General features: G+C 42.7%; 1 protein-coding gene across 17 annotated transcripts in view; it reads left to right on the forward strand.

The window, feature by feature from the left end:
* Positions 1 to 25,617, forward strand: part of EIF4G3 (eukaryotic translation initiation factor 4 gamma 3) — a 202,364-nt gene that overhangs the window by 40,996 nt on the left and 135,751 nt on the right. For 13 of the 17 annotated variants that reach the window (XM_080921656.1, XM_080921675.1, XM_080921672.1 and 10 more), the window contains exons 2-3: positions 6,227 to 6,302; positions 22,391 to 22,519. In XM_080921656.1, the coding sequence (XP_080777782.1) occupies positions 6,227 to 6,302; positions 22,391 to 22,519 (205 nt within the window). The remainder of the gene's footprint in view (positions 1 to 6,226; positions 6,303 to 22,390; positions 22,520 to 25,617) is intronic. The other 4 variants (XM_080921677.1, XM_080921659.1, XM_080921661.1 and 1 more) reach the window with 1 other exon arrangement.

Genomic DNA, 25,617 nt, shown 5'->3' on the forward strand with positions numbered 1-25,617 from the left:
AGGGTCTTGCTAGGTATTTCAGGTTGGCCTGGACTCAGGATCTCACTCACCCCTGAGTGCTGGGACGACAGCTGGATGTCACCAGGCCCAGTTTAAAGATTTCCTGTAAGATGGCAAATGGGTAGGGCAGAGAACGTCGATGAAGCAGGTAGTTCAAGTCTATGATTCTAGGCTCTGGTGACTTGAAGCAGAAGGATGGATAGTCTAGGCTGTGTGGTGACTTTGAAGCCAATTTAGTCTGTGTAACAGGACACTGTATTAAAAAATGGAAATTAAACTAAATCAGAACATCTAAAAAGACCAAACAAAATAGAATCTGAACCCTGGTGACTTGGCTGGCACTAATCTTAGGACGAGTTATAACTGTACACACGGTGGAAATTTACCTCCATGTTACACAAACCAGTGTATAAATTCGTGCTTGAAGCCCAAGGTCAAATTTGTTATGTTGCTATTAGTTGAAGTATCAGGCCTCATGTTGACCTTTGCTGGGCAGAAGCCAAGTTCCTCGATCTCTTAGTTGGGCGAGTGTTGCTTCTGTGCTTTCTCTGTGCCAGTTACTGGATTCAGTGCTGTGGGCAGTGCACATACCTCTTTGCACTAGGCATTACCATTTCCTGTGTTTTCCATGAAGACCCACACAATGCTTCTAGACATTAGTGGTGACTCTCCTGGTGGCAGTCACTGGGAGCAAGGGGAATAACTGAGGAGCTGAACCACATGCACAGTAGCTGGCTGGTGGAAAGAAGCCTGCTTCCTGAGGTCAGTGTGTTGTCAGAAGTTTGGCAAATCTGTCTCTGCTAGTTTGGAATTGATCTGTCCCATTTATCGTCTAGGGCTACCTGTACTCTCAAACTCAAGGGTTTGGGTTGTTCGAAGGAGCTGAAGGATTGGTTCTATACAGTTGCTGATAATGACCAACAGGAAACCCTTGGCAATCTCGGTCCAGGCCTGTGCTCAGCTACTCTAATGTACCACACTGTTAGAGAAGGAGGAGGCTAGGCGATCAGAAGAGCCAAGGAGTCTTTATTTGGGTGGTGATTTGAACTGTTCTGAGTCAAGTGTGGTTTGGGAAGGCCCCAGGGTTCAGGTGAGGCATGGCGTGGTTGGTTGTGAGCTACAGGCTGACATAGAGTTGCTGCCCCAGGCACACAGCAGAAAGACCACTCACTGTTGGCAGAGGCCATATCAATTAGTTATTTACTCACTAGGGAAAAAGCATACATTTCTCAAATGCACAGTGGTTCTCTGTCGGTGTGAATGAAAAACCTTTTGGATTTTGTTTGGTGATTTCATTGGGTGACCATTTTTGAGTTAATGTGGCCTGGCACTTTTGCTTTCTGGAACAGTGTGGTTCTGGCCCACTCACTAGGTTTTCCTGGATGTGGAGGTGTTTGACTGTGGATGCTAGGCACACGCTTAGGCTCTGGCCCTAGAACCCAGGGAAATTGTATGGATTTCCTAGGCAGCCTGTCTGTGCTGTGCAGGGCAGAGACTGGGTCAGAACTATTTAAGTAGCTGCAGGAAGGGATTTTTTTCTTTTCATTTTGTGTGTGTCTGTTTCATTTTACTGGTGGTTTTACTAATTTCACAAATCAAAGGTTGGTAAACCTATGGACACCTTAGGTCCTACTAAGGTCACAGGCACCAAACTCTGCTGGTAGTGATTAGTGATTTAGGAATGTTTGTTCTTGAGTGAAACATTGGTAGCAACAAGAAGGCATTGGAATTTTTGAGTGTACATGTGTGCTATGTGTGGCTTTGAGAGTGAGGGACTGAAGTCGGCTGTCTTCCTGGTGTGTCTTCCTTTCAGTTTTGAGGCAGTCTGTCACCTGACAGCAGTGAGCCCAGGAGCCTCCTGTGCCTGCCCCTCCATTGCTGGCATTTCATCCTCACTTCCCGTCCCCCTTGCACTTGGCTGCTTTGCAGGTTGCTGAGGGTCGGTCAAGATTTGGGTCTTCATGTTTGTGTGGCATTTCTTCAGATGCCTCTACCTCACTGTTTTAGAGACAGGGTCTCTGCGTAGCCCTGGCTGTTCTGGAAATCATTTGCCTCCCCTTGAGTGCTGGGATTAATGGTGTGTGCCACCACGCCCTGCTTGCCCTTTGTCTTTTGAAGGCTTTACTGTGTTCCAAGATGGCCTGGAGCACTTTGTAATCCTCTCATCTTGCTTGGTTTCTGAGTATGTGTCTGCTCACTAAACTCTCATAATGTCTTTGATGAAACAGCAAAAGTTATTAATTTTATTAAATCCTGACTCTTGAATATATACAACCTTTTTAACATTCTGTTTGAGAAGCTGAGAGTTATGTATAAGGAGGCACTGTTTAACACTAGTCTTACTAAAAACACATACACATGTAATTCCAGTACTGGAAAGACAGAGGCAGGGGGATTTCGTGTTCAGTTCAGCCTGGGCTACATGAGTCTGTTTTACCCTAAATCAAACCAGATCACCCTGATTCACTCCCCAAATCAAACCAGATCACTCCCCAGATCAAACCAAATCAATTTCCCACCCCTCCAAAGGTCTCTCTCTATGTAGATTACAAATTAATGGACTTATTAACTTGCATAGTTGGGGTTTGTGACTCAAAGTTGACTTAGTCACATTGATTTACAATTATAAAATCATTCATCATAGCAGTTCAAGCTAAGAAATAACCAATAGGGGCTGGAGAGGGTGCTGCAGAAAGCCTTGGGTCTGGTTCCCAGCACCCTGGTCTTTCGGCTCAGAGCTGCCTGGTCCTCTCTTGGCCTCTTAGGGCTCCCACACATACCTGCCAATCATTAACAAGTACAAATAAACCTTTTTAAAAGTCTTTAAAAAATTAAAAAGAAAATACTTTGTTTTTCTTTAAGTTTAAAGGGACATATACAGCCTGTGTCTTAGGCTGAGGACACAGGTGTGTGAGAGCCTGCGCTAAGCTGCTGACTGAACCCAGTCAGATCTAAAAGCGCTTTACGGGCTTCGTTCCAAAGCTCACTCTCCTGTCTGAGCAGGTAGATTCAGCAGCTCTGACACATCAACTAGGTTAAGTAAAGAGGTGGGCTTAGCATTGAGTTAATAAAGTACCTGTTTAGAATCTAGAAGGATTGCAGTTTGAGTTCATTTTTACTATAAAAAAAATGTGTAGGTACACACATGCCCATAAGTGCAGGAGCCCACAGAGGCCAGAAAAGAATGTCAGATCTGTTCGAGCTCCAGTTAGAAGTGATTTCACGATGCCTGATGTGAATGCTGGGAACTGAACTCAGTTTCTGTGGGATACCAGTTATCCCCAGCCCTCTCTGTTGCTTGTCTTTTTAGACAAGATCTCTGACTGGTCCAGGCTACCTACCCTCTGACCTCCCTGTCTTCTATTGTGGCTGCCACACCCAGTGCCTTCATTTGTTGTTTGTTTGTTTGTTTGTTTTGTTTCCCTTCCCTCCCTTTTCCTTCCCTCTTCCCCACCCCCCTTCCTTTCCTTGGTTGGACTAGGAACCTGGCTTGGGCTACATCTATTGATTCTTTTTTCTTTCTTTCTTTCTTTCTTTCTTTCTTTCTTTCTTTCTTTCTTTCTTTCTTTTTTTCTTTCTTTCTTTCTTTCTTTCTTTTCTTCCTTCCTTCCTTCCTTCCTTCCTTCCTTCCTTCCTTCCTTCCTTCCTTCCTTCCTTTCTTTCCTGGGCTTTGGGTTTTTTTTTTCTCCTTACAACTTTATTTTAAAAAAAAAAACAGATACATGTACAGATTTTTTAAAGCATTTTGGCATAAAACTATATGAATATATTTTTGTCAGTACTTGATTTTTTTTTTTCAGTACTTGATTTTTGTTTTTTAAATAGAACTGTAGTTTTGTTTTAAACAGTCGACCAGTTGATGGTATTTTTTTGTTGTTGTTGTTAATTTGCAGAATATAAAAATGAAGTCAGCATTTTTATTTGTAGGAACTGGAAGAATATTTGTTCCTGTAACATGGGTAAATGATGTCTCTAGCAATCCTGTAATTAGAGTCATCTGATTAACCAGAAGAGGAACCGAAAGCTGACGTCCTGAGTGGCTCAGCTTCTCAGGCAGAACACTAGAAACCCCCTTGAGGACTCTTCTCCCATTGTGAGAACTAGTTCTTCCTGGAAATGCATTGGCAGTTGGCAGTGCAGAAGGGAGTGTGGCTCATTCTCCATCTGCTGCAAAAATCATAGAACTCTGTGAGAAGAGGTGTGTTTCAGCCAAGTGGTCCTTCATTCTGAGAGCTAGGAGCTGAGTGAGGAATAGTCCTGGGACTTAGGCTTATGCTTTATAGTGCATGCTTAGTATATAGTGTGTGTCGTGTGTGTGTGTGTGCCTGTGTAGTATGTATGTATCCAGTGCTGTGTGTGGTGTCTGTATGTGTGCATTGTGAGTGTAGTATGTATTATAGTTTGTGATGTGTATGTATAGCGTATATAATGTGTGGTATGTATGTATAGTATGGCGTGTGTGGTAGATTATGTGCAAAATGTGTGTGTGTGTAATGTGTGCTGCTTATAGTGTATGTGTATAGTATACTATGTGTAAAGCATATGTGCCATATGTATGTCTGGATTATGTGTGGGTAGATAGTAGGTCTAAATTATGTGTGCATGTAGTGTGCATTTGAAGTGCACGTGTGGCTTGTGTGGAGTATATGTGTATATATAGTGTGTGTACTTACAGTGGGTATGGACTGTGTATGTGGATTGAGTAGTGTGTGTGTTGGGTTGGTTTGGCTGAAGTAGTTCCTTTCTGTGATGTCTCAGCTCCTCCACGGTGCAGCATTTACAGTGCTTTGTGTGGGGGATGTGGACAGTGTATTTAGCTGTTGTGTGAGGTTGCTAGTTTAAAAACTGTCTAGAGACCGCTAGCTATAGTCTCTTCAGACTTTTTAATGACTAAAACACAGGGTGTGTTTGTTTTGTTTGTAGTCTTCTGAGCTGGCTGCTTGGATATAAGGAATCTACTAATGATTCAGCCTTGAGCAACTTAGAGTCATTCTTAACAAAACAAGCACAAAACTCAACACAACAAAACAAAAGCACTACATTTCCCCCCCTTTCATTCTGTTAATTTTTTTAAAATTTATTTATTTCATATGTATGAGTGTTTTGTTTGTGTGTGTGTGTATATATGAGTGTGTGTATGCAAACCATGTGCATTTCTTTTGCCTGTGGAGGTCAGAAGAAGGAATTAGGTCCTCGAGAGCTGCAGTTTGGAATAGTTTGAGTGACCGTGTGCGTGTTGGTAACTGAATCCAGACAGTGAGAGCTTTTAAATCCTCAGCCATCTCTCTAGCTCTTTGCTTTTTGAAGTAGTCTCACCTTATAACCCTGACCGACCCAAGCTCACTCTGCCTCCTAACTGCAAGCCTTTGAACCTGTCCATAGCTCACAGCTTGTCTCCCGAACTTCCTCAGCGAAGCAGAAAGAGACATTGTATGAGAAGTATCAAGTATTTTGTTAAGTTGAGGTATTTTTTTGGGGGGGAGTTATAATACACTAATTTAAAAGAAATTAACCAGCTGGAATGAGGGTACAGGATTGCTGGAATTTTTTTATGTGAAAGTCAGATAATTTGTATCATTTGTATCTGTAGTAGAAAACACATAACCTGGCCTTTGTCACTCTCACAGAATCAGACTAGAGAAGCAGGTTTCTTCCAAATAGCCACATTGGCTGGGATGGCTCCTGTCTCCCAGTTTGAAGTTGAGTAAAATAATAGTCTTTTGTCTTTTAATGCAATGTCTTCTTTGTGTTCTGAAATATTTTAGTGACTGCTGGAGTACCCGATTTTTAAAATGGAAAGCTGGTTGAGTTGTTGTAGAGTAATTAGCTTAATTAAAAGATTTACATAACAACAAAATACAGAAAACCAGGGAACAATACGTTTGCCCTTTGTGTGGTTAGAACTGACCAGAACGCAGTCTGCAGTCTCCCTCCCGCCCCCGCTGACCCTTTCCTCACTTGTGGCCTGCACGTCTGTAATGGAGGTTTGAGTCTTTAGCTGGGTTTGAGAGCTCCGCCCCTTGTTTTCATTTCCAGTGGGGGTTTATCATGGGAGCCAATTTTGGAGAAATTGAATTAATCACATTAGGAAATTTGCAATAGATGATTTCCAGTTTCTTGGGAGGAGTAGGTACACAGTGCCTAAGGTTGGTACTGAGTGGGCCATTGACAGGACATTGTCCCACAGCTGAGCCGCTTGAGTTCTCTTCCTTAACTCACCTTCCAGAGTTCCTCGAGGACCGGTGCAACAGCCTCTGGAGGATCGGATCTTCCCTCCCACGGTCTCTGCAGTCTATAGCACGGTGAGCATCCCAAGTGCCTGGCAGGTTGTCTACTTGAAAACAGTGCTCGGGATTCCTGGCTGTATTGGATTGACATGGGCTTTAGGTGTAAGACTGAACAAAATTCCAGTGAATTGGGCGCACATCATGTGACCAGGTAACCTTTCCTCACCATTGAAGTCTAAGGAGGAGAACCGAGGTGAGCATTGTGCTGTGGTCCACTGTACTTCTACACCGTCCCTTCCCCCTTTCCTATGTGCATTAACTCTGGGGACATAGAGCTCAGGCACTCTGCCACGACAGGCCTCCACTGCCTTGGGAAAGTTTGTTTGATTTTTTTTTTTTTTTTTACATTGATCTTAAATTACTTTCTTTCCTTTTGGTATTTTGAGAGAAGGTTTCTCTTGAAACTCACTCTGTAGCCATAGACCAGGTTGGCCCTGACTTGATTGATTTATGATCATTTACTTCTGTCTCCCATGTGTCACTACTATTCAGCTATTTGTAATGTTCATTTATTTTATGTGTATGCATGTTGCCCGAGTGTATAACTCTGTACCTTGTATATGTAGTTCCTTGGAGGCCAGAAGAAGACACTAGATCCTCCTGGGAGTGGAGTTACAGATGGTAGTTCACTGTGGTATTGCTGGGAATCCAGCCTAGGTCCTCTGGAGAGCAGCCAGGGAGTGCTCTTAACCACTGAGCCTTCTCTCCAACCCCCCAGATTTTAAATTTTTATTGAATATTCCTTTATTGAAAGAAACAAACAGATGTATCCAGACGCAGTAGAGCACACCTATAATCCCAGCACTTAGGAGGCAGAGGTCAGCCTTGTTTACAGAGTGAGTTCTGGGTCACCTAGGGCTACACAGAGAAACCCTGTTCAATAAATTTTAAAAAATAAAAATGGTTTATCTCTTTATTGGGCCCCAAGGTCTCACTCCAAGGGCCCACTTTTAGCATGGATCCAGCGCACGGCCTCTGTCGATTGGTCCGAGCTGCTACCTAGGTCTCACTCCATTCCCCGGGGTGTTTCTTTACCCAATCCCAACACAAACACCGCTCTAAGGCCTGATAGCTTTTCATGCAAGTTTATATAACAAACTCTCAATCCACAAACCCTCTACTCAATAAGATTACATTAAATAGACAAACTGCCCTTCTATATGAGATACTAGACCTATAAAATCCTTAAATGTTCATAGCTACCTAACGCCAATCAATTCTGCCTGGATCTAGTTCATTCTTTTGGAGCTCCATCTCGGAGTTTCCCCTTTGTCCTCTCCCCCTGACCCGCTTCTCCACCTCCCTCACCCTGCTCAGTCACTGGCTCTCCTTTATTTTACTAATTAAAAATGGGAAGGTTCAGATGAAGTCATCTCATGAGTAGCCCTTCTTGGAGAAGCAGAATTAACATTGAAATACGAACATCTTCAGAACAAAACCCTGTCTCAAAAAAGAAAGAAAAAAAGAAAAATTCAGTTTCCTTTTTAACTGAGTGTTTTTCCTTTTCCTCCCTGGTTACATATAAAATGTGCACTAATATTGGGAAGTGAATACAAGAGATTTTAGTTGTGTTGAATGGGGAGTTTGTAAGAGAAGGTTCAGTTCACTTTTCAGTTAGAAGATGTACTTGCTAAAATGATGTGTTCTTCAGTGAACCTATGAGAATGTAAGAGACTTAGTAATAAGCTATTTATTAATAATGCATTCATCCTGCCATTTGTCTTTGTGCTATAATGAATCTTGGAGTCTAATAAGGGAAGTGGGTCAATAAATGATTATAACTTAAAAGTATTAAGATTCTTAATAGGTTGAGTTCTGAGTCAGTTTAGTTTTTGGACAGTATTAGAGATTGAGCCAGGGTCTCAGAAATGCTTGGCAGTGCCATGCAACTGAAAAGAGTTTGGGTATTATTTTGTCTTTAGCAGAATAAAGACTTAACACAGTTTAGATGTTAAGTGCTTTGGTCGGTATACAGTAAGATAACTAAGTAGAGATTTTCTTTGAAAGGGCATTTTAGGGGTTAGAGAGCCTGTACCAACGGCACTCGGAGGCCTCAGCAGGAAAAGCTCTAATTCCAGGCTGGCCTGAGGGTCTTGGTGGGCACTTGCCTTGCATGTTCACTGCTCTGGATTCTGGCTCCATACTGCCAAGAAAAGCAAAAGCAGATGATTTCTAGAAAGAGAGCACCAATGATTGAAGAACTTGCAGTACAGAGCTCCTGAGATTGCCCCGGGGTTAGCAGAGGCTTCAAAGTTTGTGGATACTGGCATGGAGAGATGTTGGACTTGGAACATGAGATTACACAGGGAATTATGGGGTGTGGGACATGAGATTACATGGGGAATTATGGGGTATAGGACATGAGATTACATGGAGAATTATGGGGTGTGGGACATGAGATTACATAGGGAATTATGGGGTGTGGGACATGAGGTTACATGGGTAATTATGGAGTGTGGGACATGAGATTACATGGGGAATTATGGGGTGTGGGACATGAGATTACATGGGGAATTATAGGCACATAGAGGTTTTGGAACTTAATCCTGGTATAATGGAATACAAATGGAAGGCAAAGAGAAACAGAACTGATTGCTTTTAAGTTGTTGCTGTAGCTACAGCATGGTAAGTGTAATCTAGGATTGTGGTGAGTGAGGTGCAGGAGAGTCTGTGAAGTCATTGGTCAGTTGGTGTCTTAGCCAGGTTCCCATTGCTGTGAGGAGATACTATGACCAAGTTTTTCCGAGACAGGGCTTCTTTGAATAGCTTTGCCTGTCATGGAACTAACCCTGTAGACCATACTGCCCTCAAAAGTCACAGAGATCCACCTACTTCTGCCTCTTTAGTGCTTGGATTAAAGGTGTGTGCCACCACATCTGGCCTTGACTCTTAAAAAGGGAGACATATAATTGGGGCTGGCTTACAGTTCAGAGGTTCAGTCCATTGTCATCATGGCAGGAAGCATGGCAGCATCCAGGCAGGCATGGTGCTGGAGGAGCTGAGAGTTCTACATCTGGATCTGTAGAAAGCCAGGAGAAGACTGGATTTCTTACTGGGCAGAGTTTGAGTATATATGTGACCTCAAAGCCCCACCTCCACAGTGACATACTTCCTCTAACAAAGCCACACTTCCTTGGTAAGGTCACACTTCCTAATGGTGCCATTCCCCATGGGCCAAACATTCAAACACTTTCGTTTATGGGGACCAAACCTATTCAGAACACCACAGTTGTACAGACACAAAATGCTTATGTTGTCCTTTGGTATGGTACTGTAATAAAGTCAGTAGGTGTCAGGATGTCTTTAAGTGCCATGCAAGAGAAAGAGTCTATTTAATTTCTTGGGAGTTTGACTTTAGCAAGCCAATTCTATTGGTTCTATTAATTGGGGGTCATTCTGAGAAGGATTTGTTGACACAATTAACTTCCTATAAGCAAATATTACTTTGGGAGTAAAGCATTAGGTGTTTTTTTTTTTTTTTTTTTTTTTTTGCTTTTATAACTGAATTTAATTTCTGATTTTAGATGATTTTTGTAGAATATCTTTCTGAGAATGAAATTAATGAATCTAAGAACAGGTGTGTTCCCCATATGTGTTTGTAATCCCAACATTAGATTTTGTGTGTAAAAACATTTCTTTAGGATTCCTCATGAATAAGACATTGACAGTGTGCACTCATATTTCATGGCTGAGTCCATGAAAAAACTCAGAGTGCTGGGGTGACTGGCTGCAGGAGGGGCTCCCCACAGGCGTCATGGAGATGCTTATCTGCCAGCTGTCCGGTTTATTTGTGAATTATTTGACCTTTACTACTTAGAGTTACTGTGCACATCGTAGATCTTGCTTCTCCTAGAAGGAGAAGGAACTTCAGGCATTAAAAGCCACCCTTGAATATGACGTTCTCAGCTTGCTGTGGTGGCCCATGTCTTTCTTTCCAGCACTCCAAAGGCAGAGAGAGGCATGTGGATCTCTCCGAGTTTGAGGCCAGCCGGCTCTATGTATTAGAGCCAAGGCAGGCCAAGGTTTTATTATAGTGAGTTGTTGTCTCTAAAAATCAAAACCAAAGCAGCTGCAGTAACAGGAACAGGGATGCTATTTTGTTTTGTATTTCTGTTTTTTGTAGTCTGGTTCTTGCTATTTTGCCCAAGAGGTCTAATCTATTGGGTAAAGCAATCCTCCTGTCTTAGCCTTCCTATTAACTGGTTTCTTCTCCAATTAAAAATGACATTTATTTGACTTTGGGACAAGGCTTTACTGCCTATCCCTAGCTGGCTAGGAGATTGCAATATAGACTAGGCTGGTCTCAAACTCATTGAGTTCTGCCTGTCTCTACCTCTGGCGTGCTGGAATTTTTAATGAGTTATTTATAACCTGTCTTGTTTGTTTGCTAGTTTGTATGTTTTACATGAGTGATACTTTCTATCTCTGGCTGGCCTGGAGCTTGCCGTATATTCTAGTCTGGCCTTACATTCACAGAGATCTTGCCTCTGTTAACTGAGTGCTGGGATTAAAGGTGTGTGCCATCATGCCTGGCAGATTATTTACATTCTTAATGGTTTCCCACTTTTATAGTTCTGTGCACACTCTTGCTAAAGAGGAGGGAGCTATGTGACTGAAGCTATGTGTCAGCCTTTAGTCTCTTGTCTCAGCATCAGGATTCTATATCTGGACATTATTTTTCTGTAGGTTCTTTCGGCCTACTTCTCCTCATGCCTTGGTCCATATGCCATGTGGATTGAGTTTGTTAAATTCCTTGAAAGGCAGTAGTATTCCTGGCCATCTTTTAAAATCCATACTCTGTGTTTATAGTGAATGCTTTTCCCTAGACTTGGAGTAGTCATTTGAGATGGAAGCTCTGCTGCTCATCAAAAGATACCCAAGGCTGGACAGGCCTCTGCAGTGCCTTCATATATTAACTATGTTCTTTTGTACTTAGTTATTTTAACTCAGTTTATACAAACTTGTCTTTGAAATATTTATCAAAGATAAATCAAATTTGAGAGATCAGTCTTAGTAATGAGCCATGAACATTCACACAAGTTCTTGAAACACTGTAACAGTAGAGTACAGGGTAGAGAGATGGCTGTGGGAGGGTTAGCTGTGAGAGGGAGCTGTGAGGTAAGCTGGCAGTGGTCTTTAACTGTCTTTTTCTGCCTGCTAAGCTAGTGTGTGTTGTGATGGCAGTGACACTTAGTAATTGAATAATGACTGCTGTCCGGGTGGGAGTCTCTTCAGAATGGAAACTTTTCCTGTTAATTGCTTACGAGAGACTCCAGCGTGCGGAGTTGCTCTTTAAGATTAGACAATGACTTTGATGCTGTCAGAGTTTGAGAGACCGAAATCAGTTTGCTCTTTATATATCATTAAGTCCTGCTTTTTGCATCCTGTAGTTGGGTGTAATGTTTAGGAAATCTTCTAACGATTTTTTCCTAGCTGTTGATATTAAGTGGACAGGCAGGTAGTGGTGGCCTTACTGCTGAGGAGCCTGAACTTGTTCAGTCAGGTCTTGGAGCATCCAGCCGGGTGGAAGTTGGCTTGACTGTGCTGCCTTCCCACAGAATAGCTGTCCACTGTTTTTAAACTAGTTGAAGCAGTGGTTTGTTTGCATACTTTAATGAGATGAAGCTGATGTGCAGTGCACATTTTGAATATGCACATTAGGAAGTATAGACACATGTGAGAACCCAGGAGACTCCCCTGTGAGGGCAGAGAGCTGGCGTTTATCCCAAGAAGAACCAGTCTCCCCAAGTAGCCAAGGCTACTGTGGAACCCACAATTCTCCTGCCTCAGCCTCCTGAGCATTAGGAGTTTGGGTGTGGCCACAGACCTCTTGAGTTAGTGTTTCCACGGTACCCACATAAAAGCAGTGCATGCTGGCACACATCTCTACCCTTTTGCAGTTCCAAGGGAGAGCTAGGACTTAGTGTGTCTTAGGTGGGCCTAAAACTCATGGCAGCTTTCCTGACTCAGCCTAGTGTCTTGGCACCCCCACCCCAGTGTGTGTGTGTGTTTATTCCATGTTCATGCATTCGAATGTTTGTAGCCAGACTAAACCTGTGTATGAACTTTTACAAAGCAATAGTTGATGTAGGGTGGCTTTTTTCTACTTTTAGTTTAGTTAGTTTTTAAGATACCGCTCCTTACATGATGTGGCTGTGGCTGTCCTGGAACTCACTGTGTAGAGCAGACTGCCTCTGCCTCCGCAGTGCTGGGGTTACAAACATGTGCTCTGTTCTTGGTTTCTACCTCGTCTTTTAAGATGGTCTCTCATTTGCTGTTTCGGCTTGACTAGCTGGCCAGGAAACTCCTAGACTACACTTTTTCTGCTGCCAATGTTGGGGCTACAGATGTGTGCAGCACACACTGCTTTTATGTGGGTACCGGGGATCCAAGCTCAGGTCTCATGATTGCAGGGCAGAGCTCTTCCACCAAACCTCTCCTAGACCTTCCGTCACTGTCAAGTACTCATGTCCCTGCACCTTGGGACTCAGTCATTATTAGCAGTCTAGATCTGTTTTTCTGCTTGTCTTTGTAATTGCTAATTAATGACATTTATAAAAGTTGAGATTCTTTGTTAATATTTAATGTGGCTTTCTCATTAAATGTTAAATCAGAGACCTAATTAAAATAGTATTTAATATGTATTTGCTTGATTATTCTCCTTCAGAAGAGGGATTAACCTTGGAGATGTAAAGGAATGCTCTGCTGGTAAATGCCAGTTAGGAGTGGCTTTCAGGTTTCTCAAATGTGAGTTGGAAGAACCTGTGCCAGGGTGCTTTGCTTTGGTAGTATGATTCTTTACGCTGTGGAATATTCCACCCCCTCAGTCATTTTATAAGGTGTCCCAAGAATCATTACTCTGAAGCAAAGCAACTTCATTGAGCAGTGGCAGTCACAGGTCCTCGAAGCTGCATGGCTAAGTGCTGTGCTAGGGTGAAGGTGCAGTTTGGGGAGCACAGGAGCAAGGCTTATCTGGGGAATAGAAGTATCATCAGTTGGGGGCTTGGATGGAGAGAACATCTTCAACTGTAATTGGGACCTTGCTTTTGTGAGCACACCTTGCTATTGGGACTCTGCTGGCCAGGGTGTGAGCAGGATTAAGGTTCTGTCCATTGTGCTTACTGTGACTCTAGCCCTTGATTAGTGGCTGGCTTTGAGTTAGGATCTGGGCACTCAAGGCTGAGTATGTATGTAGGTGTGGACTGTTTGTGTGATTGTTCCATTTTCCTGTAGAACTTTCTATAGAAGGAGATTTTATTTCTTTAGCTTTTACAGATTCTGAATATCCATTGGATATATTAAATTTTAGACATATAAAACCAGTGGTACAATTTTGTTTTATTTTGAGACAGGGTTTCTCTGTGAAGCCCTGGCTATCCTGGAACTCCGTCTGTAGACCATGTTGGCCTCAGACTCACAAAGATCCACGTGTGTCTGCTTCTGAGTGCTGGGATTAAAGACATGCACCACCACCGCACGGTATACATTTTTATCCTTTCAAAATGAAATTTTAAAAACTGTGTACGCATGAGTCTGTGTGTCCAGGCCATGTGTGTGGCTGAATCTGCAGAGGCCAGAAGAGGGCATTAGATTCCCTGGAACTGGAGTTACAGGTAGTTATGAGCCTGCCCAACGTGAATGCTAGGAACACAATTTGGGTTCCTCTGAAATGAAAAGAGTAACAAGTGTTCTTAACCTTAGACCATTTTTCCAGCTCCTTCATTCATTTCTTTGTTTCATTTGCTTTTTGGCCCAGGTCCCTCTAGTCCTTACTCTCCTGGAGCTTGCTATGTAAACCACTGTGGTCTCAAGCTCACAGAGAGGCCCCTGCCTTCCCTCTCAGATTGCTGGGATTACCACCACATTCTTTTGAATAAACATTTCTTTAATAATTTAAAAAATATGTAAATAAAACTAGGAGCCAATGTGAAATAGTTATTTAAAATCCCTCAAATTTTGAAAGTCCAGTTCAAAGGACTGTGTGTGTCTGCTTCCCATGAAGTTTTACATAAATGCACATGCACACACATGTGAAAGAGGCATAGTATTGAAATGTATGACTCTGATAGGTTCTGGTTCATAGAAAAAAATCATTACAATATGTCTGCAAGTTGGTCAGGCATTTATCTGGAGTGCTAATTGTGTTCTTGTACAAGGTGTATAATCCCAGTACAGAATGTTTGGCCCAGACACGGTTTGGTGGGATGATTTCTTTTCTCTTCTTTGTTTGTTTGTTTTTAAAGAAGGGAACCACTAAGTAGCCCTGGATAGCCTGGAATTTGTTGGGTAGACTAGGTTGGCCTTGAACTCACTGAGCTCTGTCTGTCTCTAACTCCCAAGTGCTGGGATTAACAGGCATATGTTACCTTTTCCTTGCCTGGGTGCCTCCTGTTAATCATGTTCTGGGTAAGTTCCATAGAAGAATAGGAAAGGAGGATATCTTTCTCTGCTTAGACCTGACTGAAAACAGAGAATGCCCTACAGCCAGGGAAGAACAGTGGAGAGACTTAGAAGAGAGAAATAGTTTTGACCTCTGCTGAAAATGAAAAAGTCAAAATCAACCAGCAACACTTAAAAAGCAGACTCCTGTCTGAGACGAGGCAGATAGCTCACGTGTGCCCTGCCATAGCCTGCTTGTTTGAGGTATCTGCTTCCAGGTACTGTGCTTTTAAACTGCTCATCCTGAGGGAAAGGTGAGAAAGTAGTTCTGGTAGAGGCAGGTCAACAATGCCTTTCAGTTCTTTTAAGGTTAGTCAGACATGGAAGCCTAGTCTTAGAGGCATGAGGCACGGTGTTGGTGAGGAAATAATCTCCTGAGATGAGATTTAGCTTGAAATTGTGTACAAGAGCAAACACTGTATAATCAAAAAGGGTCAAAGGCTTGTGACATTGGAACACATTAGGGGACTTAAGAAACATTGAAATGATAAGTTGATTGGGTTTTAGGAGTGAATTTAAAAGTTAAGATGTAGTTTCAGTGCATGCTGGTAGTGTACTGCCCTGACTCCACAAATCTCTAGAACAAAGCTGGGTGTGGCCTTTTGTGTCTAATCTCAGCTCTTGGCAGGCAGAGGCAAGATGGATCTTGAGTTCAAGGCTAGCCTGGTCTGTATAGTGAGAGACTTTGTCTCAAAACCAACAAACATAACCAAAACGTATGTTTAAAGCTTGCATAATTGTAATGACAAATGTGTGCCTAAGGAAAGATCAGGTCACATTCAGTACACAGTGTCCGAGGCCTGCACTAGACACATGATGCACACACAAGTGTCTTTGAAGAGCTGAGTTCCTAGATACCTGGAAATTTGGCTACGTAGACTGCATTCTTCCCCAGGGATTTCAAGCTTTTCTCATAACCCAGTGTGAACTTTTCGAAGGTGACAGGAGATTACAGGACTACAGGGATGCAGGATGAGGAGAGGGGTAGACTGAGGCAGCCAAGGAAATGATTGTTGGGAGGAAAGCTCCCACCTACATTTGTGGCAGAGGCTCTGTTGGCACATGTTGGTCACCCAGCATAGTGCGTATGTGTCTAGGCTGTCTGGATAATTGGTGACACAGTTCTGTGGGCTGAGAACAGCAAGCAGGACACTGGGGTACTGTGCCAGTATTGCTTCGCAGCTTGCTGGGACTTCACTGTGGTAGGTCTGCATTTTTACCTAGTCCCCAGGTGATGGCAAGGCTTCTAGTCTGGGACACTGCAAACTACTGCGTTAGACTAAACCCCTCATGTTCTCCCAGGTATGAAAATAAAAACCAGTGTGCCAATCATTTCTGTCTAAAACTGTCTTTCTAGACTTGAAAACCACTGTTTATGTGTAGATAACAAAATTTGTACCTGCATTGTGAAGCATCCTTTATTTAATGGAATACCCCAGTCGGTTCACTTGGTAACTCTTACTTCCCATTGTTTTAAGGTTAAGGACAATAGTTTATTGGGTAGTGGACTGCAGTAATTACAGCTGTGTGACAGGACAGTGGCTATAAGTCTGGGAGACGTAGTAGTAGTATTAGGGTGTTTCAATACACCCGATTGAGACTGTTGGAAAGAGAACAGCCCAGAGTGGCCAGTGTACAGTTCTGCAAGACCAGTTTGAGTCCCTGGGCAGTTTTTGCACTGCAGATGATAGCAATGCTAGCCACTCAGACCTGTATCGGTGCCAGAAAGTTCCTTTTTCTAGTCTGCTAAAAAGAAATGAATGTTTTTGATTTACTTATTTTATGTGCATGAACATTTGCCTGCACGTATATGTGTACCATGTATGTGTATATGTGTGCATGGTGTCTTTGGTAACCAGAAGGAAGTGTCCTGTCTTCCAGGACTGGTTATAAATTTCCAATGTGCCTGCTGGGAATTGAACCCAGGTCCTCTGCAAAATCAATACGAGCTCTTAACCACAGAGCCAACTCCAGTGCAGCTTCACCTGGGTCTCTAACTGTAAGACTACATTCTTGATGTTCTTTGGTCTACTCACAAGATTCCTGGAATAAATAAATACAGTCTACATGTTTGTGTTTTAAGTCTTTGTGACTAAACCTCAGAGTAGGGACTTGAAGACATTTCTTCTGTGATATAAGCTATTCCAAAGTAGTCTAACTATGATTCTGGTAAGACCTTTGAATGTATTATTCGCTGTTGAACACTGAGCTCAGAGCTCTGGTGCCTTGGGATTAAGACCAGTTGCCTTGGATCGGTTATGTAACTGGGTTAACAATGGAAAGTCAGTAGAGAAAGCAAAGCGTCTAAGTATAAAAATCACATTTTCAGATGGGAACTGATTCCAGGTAGCCCTTAATTGTATTTACAATAGCTTCTTGGTGCTTAAGGAGCTCTCCTGTTCCTAGAAAGCCCAGAGCCTTCTGAATCTAGGAAAGAAAAGATGGTGTCTGTGTTAGATGGGTATAGCCCAGCACTTGGGAAGCCTAGGCAGAAAGATTATTCTAAGTTTGAGGCCACCCTGGGCTACATAGTTGCAGTTTACTCTTACTATGTTGTGAGACCTTTGATTCAAAAATCTCAAATTATACCAAAACAGCAACTCAGTTGTTGTCAGATCTTTTGACCACAGGGACAACAGAGAAAAAACCAGCAGCAACAAAAATCAAAAGTCTCCAAACCGTAGAGAGTCCTTAAAAAAGACCCGGGATTGTCACCATGTGCAGATGCTCTGTGTACAGTTTTTCTGAGCATTGGCCGTGGTAGGATTGACAACTTCCTTGCCTGTTTCTTCAGGGCAGTTGCTTCAGTTGGTTAAGCTCAGCTCAGTTGTCTGGATTACTGTCGGCAGTGAAAGTAGCTGGCTGCTCATGGGTTGCTAAGCTAAATAAATCTTATTCCTAAGTAGCCATATAATAGGTTTGTTGAACTAATACCATAGTGTAATAATAGTTATATTTACATGCCCAAGAGGCCACTTGGTGCCGAGCAGGCCTTAAGTACTCACTGAGTTTGCCCACGAGGACTGCGTTTGCAGACAGGCCCTGACAGCAGGGCTGCTGTTGCATGCATGATTGCTAGGGTGTAGAGGGCTGCCGGTGTGAGCGCACCTCCTCTGATCACTCATTGACTTATGCTGGGCATTTTTTATTTTGGGGGAGGGTGGTGGTCAAGCTTTTGCTATGGAGTCCTAGGCTGGCCTCAGTGCCTTATATCCTAGGCTAGGGTCAAACTTATGATCATGTCTCCACCTCTGTAATGTGCCCATTGTGGCATTGTATGTGGGATTTTATAGACTGGTCTGGAAACTGCCAAGTTCCAAATGGCAGATTTGAAATATGTGCTGGTTAGAAAAAAATAGAAATCCAGATTAAAATATAAGTTAAGAAAGTGCTGCACCACCTGGCTAACGAGCTGATACCCCCAGTTTTGTATCTCCACCTTGGCCTGGTGAGATGGCTCAGTGGCTAACAATATAGTTGGGTGACTTAAATTTGAATTCCAGATTTCCAGGACTTTTGAAAGTTCTTCTCTGAGTGCCATAGGATGCCAGGTACTTCCACTCATACACATACCATAACTCCCGCTCCCCTCCTCCCAATCCTAAACATTTTAGGTAGACATTCTCTATCTCTCTACCTGTTTGTCCATTCACCTGTCTGCCCATCTATCATCCATCCATCTATCCATTTACTCATTCATCCACCCACCCACCCACCCACCCACCCACCCATCCATCCATCCAATGTAGTTAGTTGTTCCCCCAATGAACTTGCTTTCTGGTTATTTTATTGTCACAAATGTTATGGACAAATAGATTTATAATCCTATATTTCTTTTGTGATTAAATAGTAACAAAAGCATATCAAAACTGAAGAGAACTGAATTTTGATATCACTTTATCTTCCAGGAGAAACACTTATATTTTGGAGAGAAGTCTTTTTTTTTTTTTTTTTTTTTTTTTTTTTTTTGTAGACATAGAAAATATGCATGCATATATATAGCTTTAGCTAAATGTATATTTAAGATTTTCTAAGTATTGTTTCATGGTATGTTTGATGGATACATGTTGACATGTGTTTTATGTGACCATAGTTTTAGGACATTTCCATTGTGTCTGAAAGAATCTGTGTTCCTTGGGTTGTCACTCTCTGACCCTTAGCAGTCCTTGGCATTCCTCTCTTCTGTATCTTCCTGTTGTGGACATTTCATGGAGTCATGTGACCACTGGTGCTCTGTGATGAATTCCTTCACCGAGCACAGTGTTTCACTGAACAACATCCTGAAGGAGTGAAACTGTGTGTTTGTGTAGTAATGGGTGGAAAGTCACTTACCCTTCAGCTGGTAGGCACATTGCTGCAGTTTGCTAAGTGTCTCAGTGTGGAGACTCGTGTTGTGGTCTCCATAGACTTGCTAGTGTCTTGACCCAGTGTTCTCTCTTCCAGCTAATTCTCCTCTCCTTCCCTCTGCACGCAGGCCTCTATCCCCAGGACTTGCCCTGTGTTGTGCCACTCTTTCTTTTTAAAGTCCTGATAGTCTAAACTCAGGTCTTAACTTCCTAAAGAACATGTGGCTTCCACCTGCTTCAGACCCTGGAGCTGCTGATGGATTTAGTAGCAAATTACCCTGAATTGTAGCGTAGCTCATTTCTGTGGCCTCTTTCCTATTAAGGATTTTGGAAGATGGCACCCTGTCTGTAGGTAAGGCCAAGTCTCTGAAGTGTTTCAGAAGATGTTTTGTTGACTGGTGCTGTCGTTATAGACTATGATGTGCCCTCCCATCTTGGGGACAGCTGAGTGATTCCAGTTGAGACATTAGTCTCCATTTGCTCTGATGTGATGGTTGCTTATTCTTGGAACACCGGACATTGTGATAACTCCTGAATCACTTTTGTAACATCAGAGTTTGATTTTAGCAGGCAACACTATTAGCTTATTTTATAATCTTGGTACTTTTTTTCTTGTACAATTATAAATAGAGATACAAAGACATTGATTACATAGAGTGAACATATGGTCTTAATGGTGACATTTAACATTGACCAGATTGATCCAGAAGTGTGTCCTTTTCAAAAGTCGTTGTTTGCTAGTTTTGATAATTAGTATAGATGCCGTTCGGGGTATTGATAGGAAATCCCTAGATCGTTTGGTCTGGCTGCAGCTCCTCTTTCAAGCCCAAAGTTATAGATCCAACTGCTGATTGCTCCCAACGGATGTTGGTAGCTGTTCTAGGCTGGAGTCTTGGTTAGCCCTCCGTTAAGGCTGTTCACCCTCTCATCTCACTCCCCCCAGCCCCCCACTCCTAGTATTTCAAGCCATAACTTTGAAGAGGATCCCGATTTTCATTAAGCTATTATTTCCAATGTAGTATATACACTGGTCATAGGCTGTAATCACTATAAAGTATGTGAAGGAGCCATGCAGCCAGCCAACTCCATTCCGTCCTGCGCCTCTAGTCAAATCAACCCTGTCTTAGAGGTCTACATTGATGTGCCTGCTCTCTCCTCTCCTGCTGTCTACCATTCCTTTTCATGTTAGAATTTTCTTACACAGACCTGGGTATATAGATACATAAAATAGCTTTGTAAATGTTTACTATAATCGTGAAGACATTTAAAAAGAATTTTTTGGTGTAATGTACACACACAGTTTCTTTCTTTGTATTAAAAACAGAAATCAAATTTGCATGCAAATGAATGGCTGAACTTTTTTTTTTTTGGTATTAGAAATTAAGTCTTGTCTGAATGTTTGATATCATAGGACATAGAGAGGATCTTGGTTTTCCAAGAATTGATTGCTATTTGATTTATCATCTGGCTTCAGTGCCTAAAACAGGGCTTCACATGGATACAAGGGTATTTCTTTTTCATTGTTACTGAGTACATACTTCTGTTGACAGACCACACAAGTGAACACTTCTGATTAATCATCAAACATGGCATCTGCTTGCTCCAGTGCTGAAGTGTGACCAGAGGAACTCATAGCATTGCTTGTTTTATAAAAGGTCAAAATGTACAGGAGTATCTGGCATTGCAAGTTACCTAACCTAATAAGTGTAGAACAATAAAAGGGAGAAAGCCCTCCCCTCTTCTGTCTGTCTGTCCTTCCTTCCCGAACCAGTTTTCACTGGACTAGTTCATTTAAAAAGTACTTTTATGTATACATATTCTAATTCTCTCCCTCCTCCCTTCACCCCCCCCCTGTGTGTGTGTGTGTGTGTGTGTGTGTGTGTGTGTGTGTGTGTGTTTGCGAGTGTGTGTGTGCGAGAGAGAGAGAGAGAGAGAGAGAGAGTGTCAGTATACACTTCTGGGTCAGACTGTATGGAGATCAGAGGCTGATATCAGGTCCTGTTCTATGCCTGTCCACTTTGCTTTTGGAAGCAGAGTCTTACAGTGAATCCAGAGCTTACCAGTGGACTAGACAGGTAGGTTATTGAGCTCTGGAGATTCCCAGTCTCCATGCCCTTCTCTCCCCAGGAGCAAGGTTTACTGGCATGAGTTGTCTTGCGTCTTTTGTTTTGGTGCAGAGGATTAAATCTGAGTTGGTGGTTTTGTAGCAGTTGCTTTTCTCACTGAGTCAATTGAAAATGCATTAAATGTGCCTTGAGGACCAACCATAGAAGAATAGTGTAACCTGCCCTCACCGTCCTCTGAACATTTTGATTAGCCTGTCGTCATACAGAGGGCTCTCTAGTAGTGTTCATCCCTCCATCAGTCATAGACTTGGAGGTGTGCTTTCATGCTACCTCAAGTTAGCGCATGAGTCTCAAAGCAGTGTAATTGGGGAATACAACTGTTTTTGTCATTGTCCCACAGTTTTTTGTTTTGAGACAGTGTCTTGGAACCCAGGCCAGCCTTGAAATTGAGCTTGCTGACTAGGTAGCCTCAGAGGACCTTGAACTCTTTATCATTTGTACACGTGTCTCCCAGGAGCTGGAGTAATGGCCTGGACCACTGTACCCAGTAGATGTGCTGCCAGGGTTTAACCCCAGGCTTCATGGCATGCTAGACAAAAGCACTCTTCCAAGCCTTTTTCTTGAGATTGCCTGTCTGTTTAGCTCAGCCATCCCTGAGTTCAGGGGTCTCCTGCACACTCCACCAGATGGCTGGGATCATATGATAGGCAAGTGCCATCACTCAGGGATGTCCTGAGAGCCGTGCGATTCTCAGAGAAGCTGTCACCTCCAGAGATCTCCCTGGGCTCTGCAGTCCCTTCCTTGTTCATAGCCATGTATTTCTTGTTTTGTCTCAAATGTTTGGTATAGTCTTAAGCTTCATCTCATTTAAAATAGTTTTTTGTTTTAGGATTTGGGGGGTTTGAGATTATGCTTTAGAACTTTATCAGACAGATGGAAATGATGGTGTGTTCTGAAATAGCAAGCCCCGTTCATTCTAGTACTTACACTTTACTGTGACTTGGGAGACAGAGTCCAATATTTAAAGTAATTTTTGTTCTTGTTTTGTTTTTTTGAGACAGGGTTTCTCTTGGTTGTCCTAGAACTTACTCTGTAGACTAGGTTGGCTGTGAACTCAGATCCCTTTGCTCCTGCTTCTGAGTGCTGGTATTAAAGGCGTGTGCCACCACTGCCCAGCCTTAAAAACGGTTTAACCAGTTCAGCTGTGCTTGTAGATCAGGTCACTAATCTATTGCTGTTTATTTCCTCACAGGTAACACAAGTAGCAAGACAGCCAGGACCCCCGACCCCTTCCCCTTACTCAGCACATGAAATAAACAAGGGGCACCCCAATCTTGCGGCCACGCCCCCGGGACATGCATCGTCCCCTGGACTCTCTCAAGTAAGAACTGCAGGCTTATGTTTTGTTTCTTTTTAAACTATATTTCCTTGTAATCTTTGTCTTTTTGGTTTCTCTAAAAGCGATTCTGCTTGCTGGCAGTTAGTGCAAGCTCAAAAGGTCAGGCCACTTTGACCTCTGTGTCCCATGGCCACTGGTACCTCATGCTTTTCATCTTGGAGCAATTAAAAAAGAAATAATTTATATTTAGTTTTTATTATTTACTTAAGAAATTGACCCCTTGCTGGATATGGTGGTGCACACCTTTAATTCCCATACTTGGGAGGCAGAAGCAGGCAGATCTCTGTGAGTTCAAGACCAGCCTGGTTCTACATAGTGAGTTTCAGGATGACCAGGTCTACACAGAGAAACCTTTTCTCAAAAAACCAGAAAGAACAAACAAACGGGGAAAAACCAAACAACAACAACAAAAAGAAAAGAAAAAAAAAAAGAAAGAAAATGTATCAATGATTCTAAAATTGAGAGGAAATTTCAGAGTGCTGAGCCTCTGTGGAATCCTCTGGTGCCCTTGCTTTTCCTCTGTGGTGGTGCTTTTCTGCTTTTGTGCAGAAGTCCTTTTCTATGGTCTGTGTTGGGCGAGTTCTTGTTTATCGCTCCCTTTTTTAAGAGTTCCTAAGGCTTGTTAGCTTTAGTTCAGTGGTGTTGCTGTTATGTACTAGGTATTCCTCAGTGGGTTTTACTCAGGGCAGGACAGATACTCGTCTGGCTTAACTTGTCTCTGGCTCTCCTGTATCCCAGGCTCTTCCCTAGATACTGTCTCGCTGGTCCGTACCCTGTGAGCTCATGTTCACTGTCCATGGGAACGGAACCATGGTCCTCTGGAACAGTGACAATTCCTGCAAGTCACCCTTCCAGCCTACATACTTTTGCTTTCATATTTTAGATGTTTTGGAACTTCACCATTATGAAACTTTAAAATTAATAAAAAATATGAAATTGGTGATAGATGTTAATCATAGTTTAAACTATAGAATATTCACAACAGGAATTATAATTTGCTAGACCATAGTCAGTCTGTTGCTGTATGAGTGAGTATATGAATTGGCTCATTTTTATATAATAGAACTTTGCATTTTAAATACTTAAACTCTTATTTAGACTTTTTTTTAGATTGATTTATGTATGAGTGTACTATATTTTATGTTCTGCATGTACACCTGTACCCCAGCAGAGGACATCGGATCCCATTACAGATGGTTGTAAGCCACCATGTTGTTGCTAGGAATTGAACTCACAACCTCTACAGGGCCAGACAGTGCTCTTAACTGCTGAGCCATCTCTCCATCCCCATGCACATAGGCTCTTGAACAGTACCATTTAACCTGTAACTAAGGTGCATTAGTCTGAATGCCTCAAGTGAAAAATGCAGCATCTTGAGGGAACATTGAACATACTGAATTGAGTATAACTGATTGTAGTAGAGATGTTTTGAATGGAAAGAAAGGACCGGAGTGTGTAAGAATGGCGGTGATGTCAAGCTGTGGATTACCATGGTGAAGGATCTCCAGTGTAGCACAGTAGCTACAGGTGAAGGATCTCCAGTGTAGCACAGTCCTGTGGAGTGTTGGCAAAGCTTGTTTCTTTCATATTGATCTCTCACAAAGAGCTGGTGCAGTACCTGTGGTCTAGGGTTGTGATGACAATGGGTGGATGGATTGGAGTTCCCAGTGGTGAACGTTGGGCTCCAAGCTCTTGTCCTTTTGTCATCTAGTGACCTTATAAGTCAGTGACACACTCAGGGTCACTGCATAGAAAGTGCAAGACCTACTAAGTCTTTGGCCATTTTAATTATTTCAATGTGTAAGTTTGCTTTCAATTGCTTTTATAAAATACTTGCCAAAAGCAGTTCAGGAGGAAAGGGTTTATTTCAACTTACAGACTTCAGTACAGCATTGAAGGGAGGGAGGCAGAGGCCTTGGAGAAAACACTGCTACTGGCTTGCTCTCCATGGCTTGTTCAGCTTGTTTGCTTATAGTACTTAGGACCACCACCCACAGTGAGGTGGGCCACATAAATCATCAATCAAGAAAATGCACCACAGGCTTGCCTTTAAGTCTAATGGATAGAGGCTATGTTGTTTTGAGTAACAAACATAACAGTGGCTCCCAAAGGCTCACTGATATGGCCTCGTTGGAGGAAGTACGTCGCCAGTGGTGGACATTGCAAAAGCTGATGCCAGGCCTTGTTTGTCTGTCTGTCCGCCTGCCTGCCCGCCTGTCTGCCTGAGTCCATCTGCCTGTCCTGCTTTAGATCAGGATGTGGCTTGTTGCTGCTGCTATAGTTGCTGTGTGTGCTGCTGCTGTGCTCCCTGCTGAGATGATCATGGACTGTTCTCTGAAAGTGTGAGCCAGCCCCAGTTGAATGCTTTCGCTATCAGCGTTGTTTTGGTCATAGTGTCTCTTCACAGCAATAAAACAGTGACTAAGACAGAGGCATTTTCTCAGTTGGATTTTTCTGTTTTGTGTTGAGAGAAAAATCACACCCCCTCTCCCAACCCCCCGAGATAGTGTTTCTTTGTGTAGCCCTGGCTGTCCTGGAACTTATTTTGTAGATCAAGCTGGCCTCTAACTCTGAGATCTGCCTGTTTCTGCCTCCTGAGTGCTGGTACAGAAATGTAACCAGCACAAGTCCATAGTGTTCTTTTCCTGGTTCCCTGGGTATCTCTGGACCTTTTCTAAAGGGAGGGGTCTGGCTGAGTGGCTCTGGTGGCTAATCTACCCTTTGAAGCTTGCAGCAATTTTCTTTGTGCTGTTGAGGGAAGGCTGTTCTATGGAAGGATCTCTAGTACAGATCTGCCAGAGTAGTTAGCTTTTGGCTGATGGGCACTGCTGCCTGGAGCTATCTTTGCTACTTTGTGTGTTCTTCTTTCTTTTACCCTTTCAACCCCTTGACACTAGATAAGAGAGAGAAAAGGATGGAGAGGAAAGGAGAGAGATCCCTGAATGTAGTCAGAGTCTAAAATGGAGCAGCATTATGGTTAGACTACTTCCTGCTGATAGGGGCTTTTCACGTTCCTTGGGGCAAGTTTGATCTTTGCTGTCAGGATATCTAATTTCTTCTCTTTGTTCCTTCTTTGAGCA

This window comes from Micromys minutus (genome assembly GCF_963924665.1).
Source record: "Micromys minutus genome assembly, chromosome: 9".
NCBI lineage: Eukaryota > Metazoa > Chordata > Mammalia > Rodentia > Muridae > Micromys > Micromys minutus.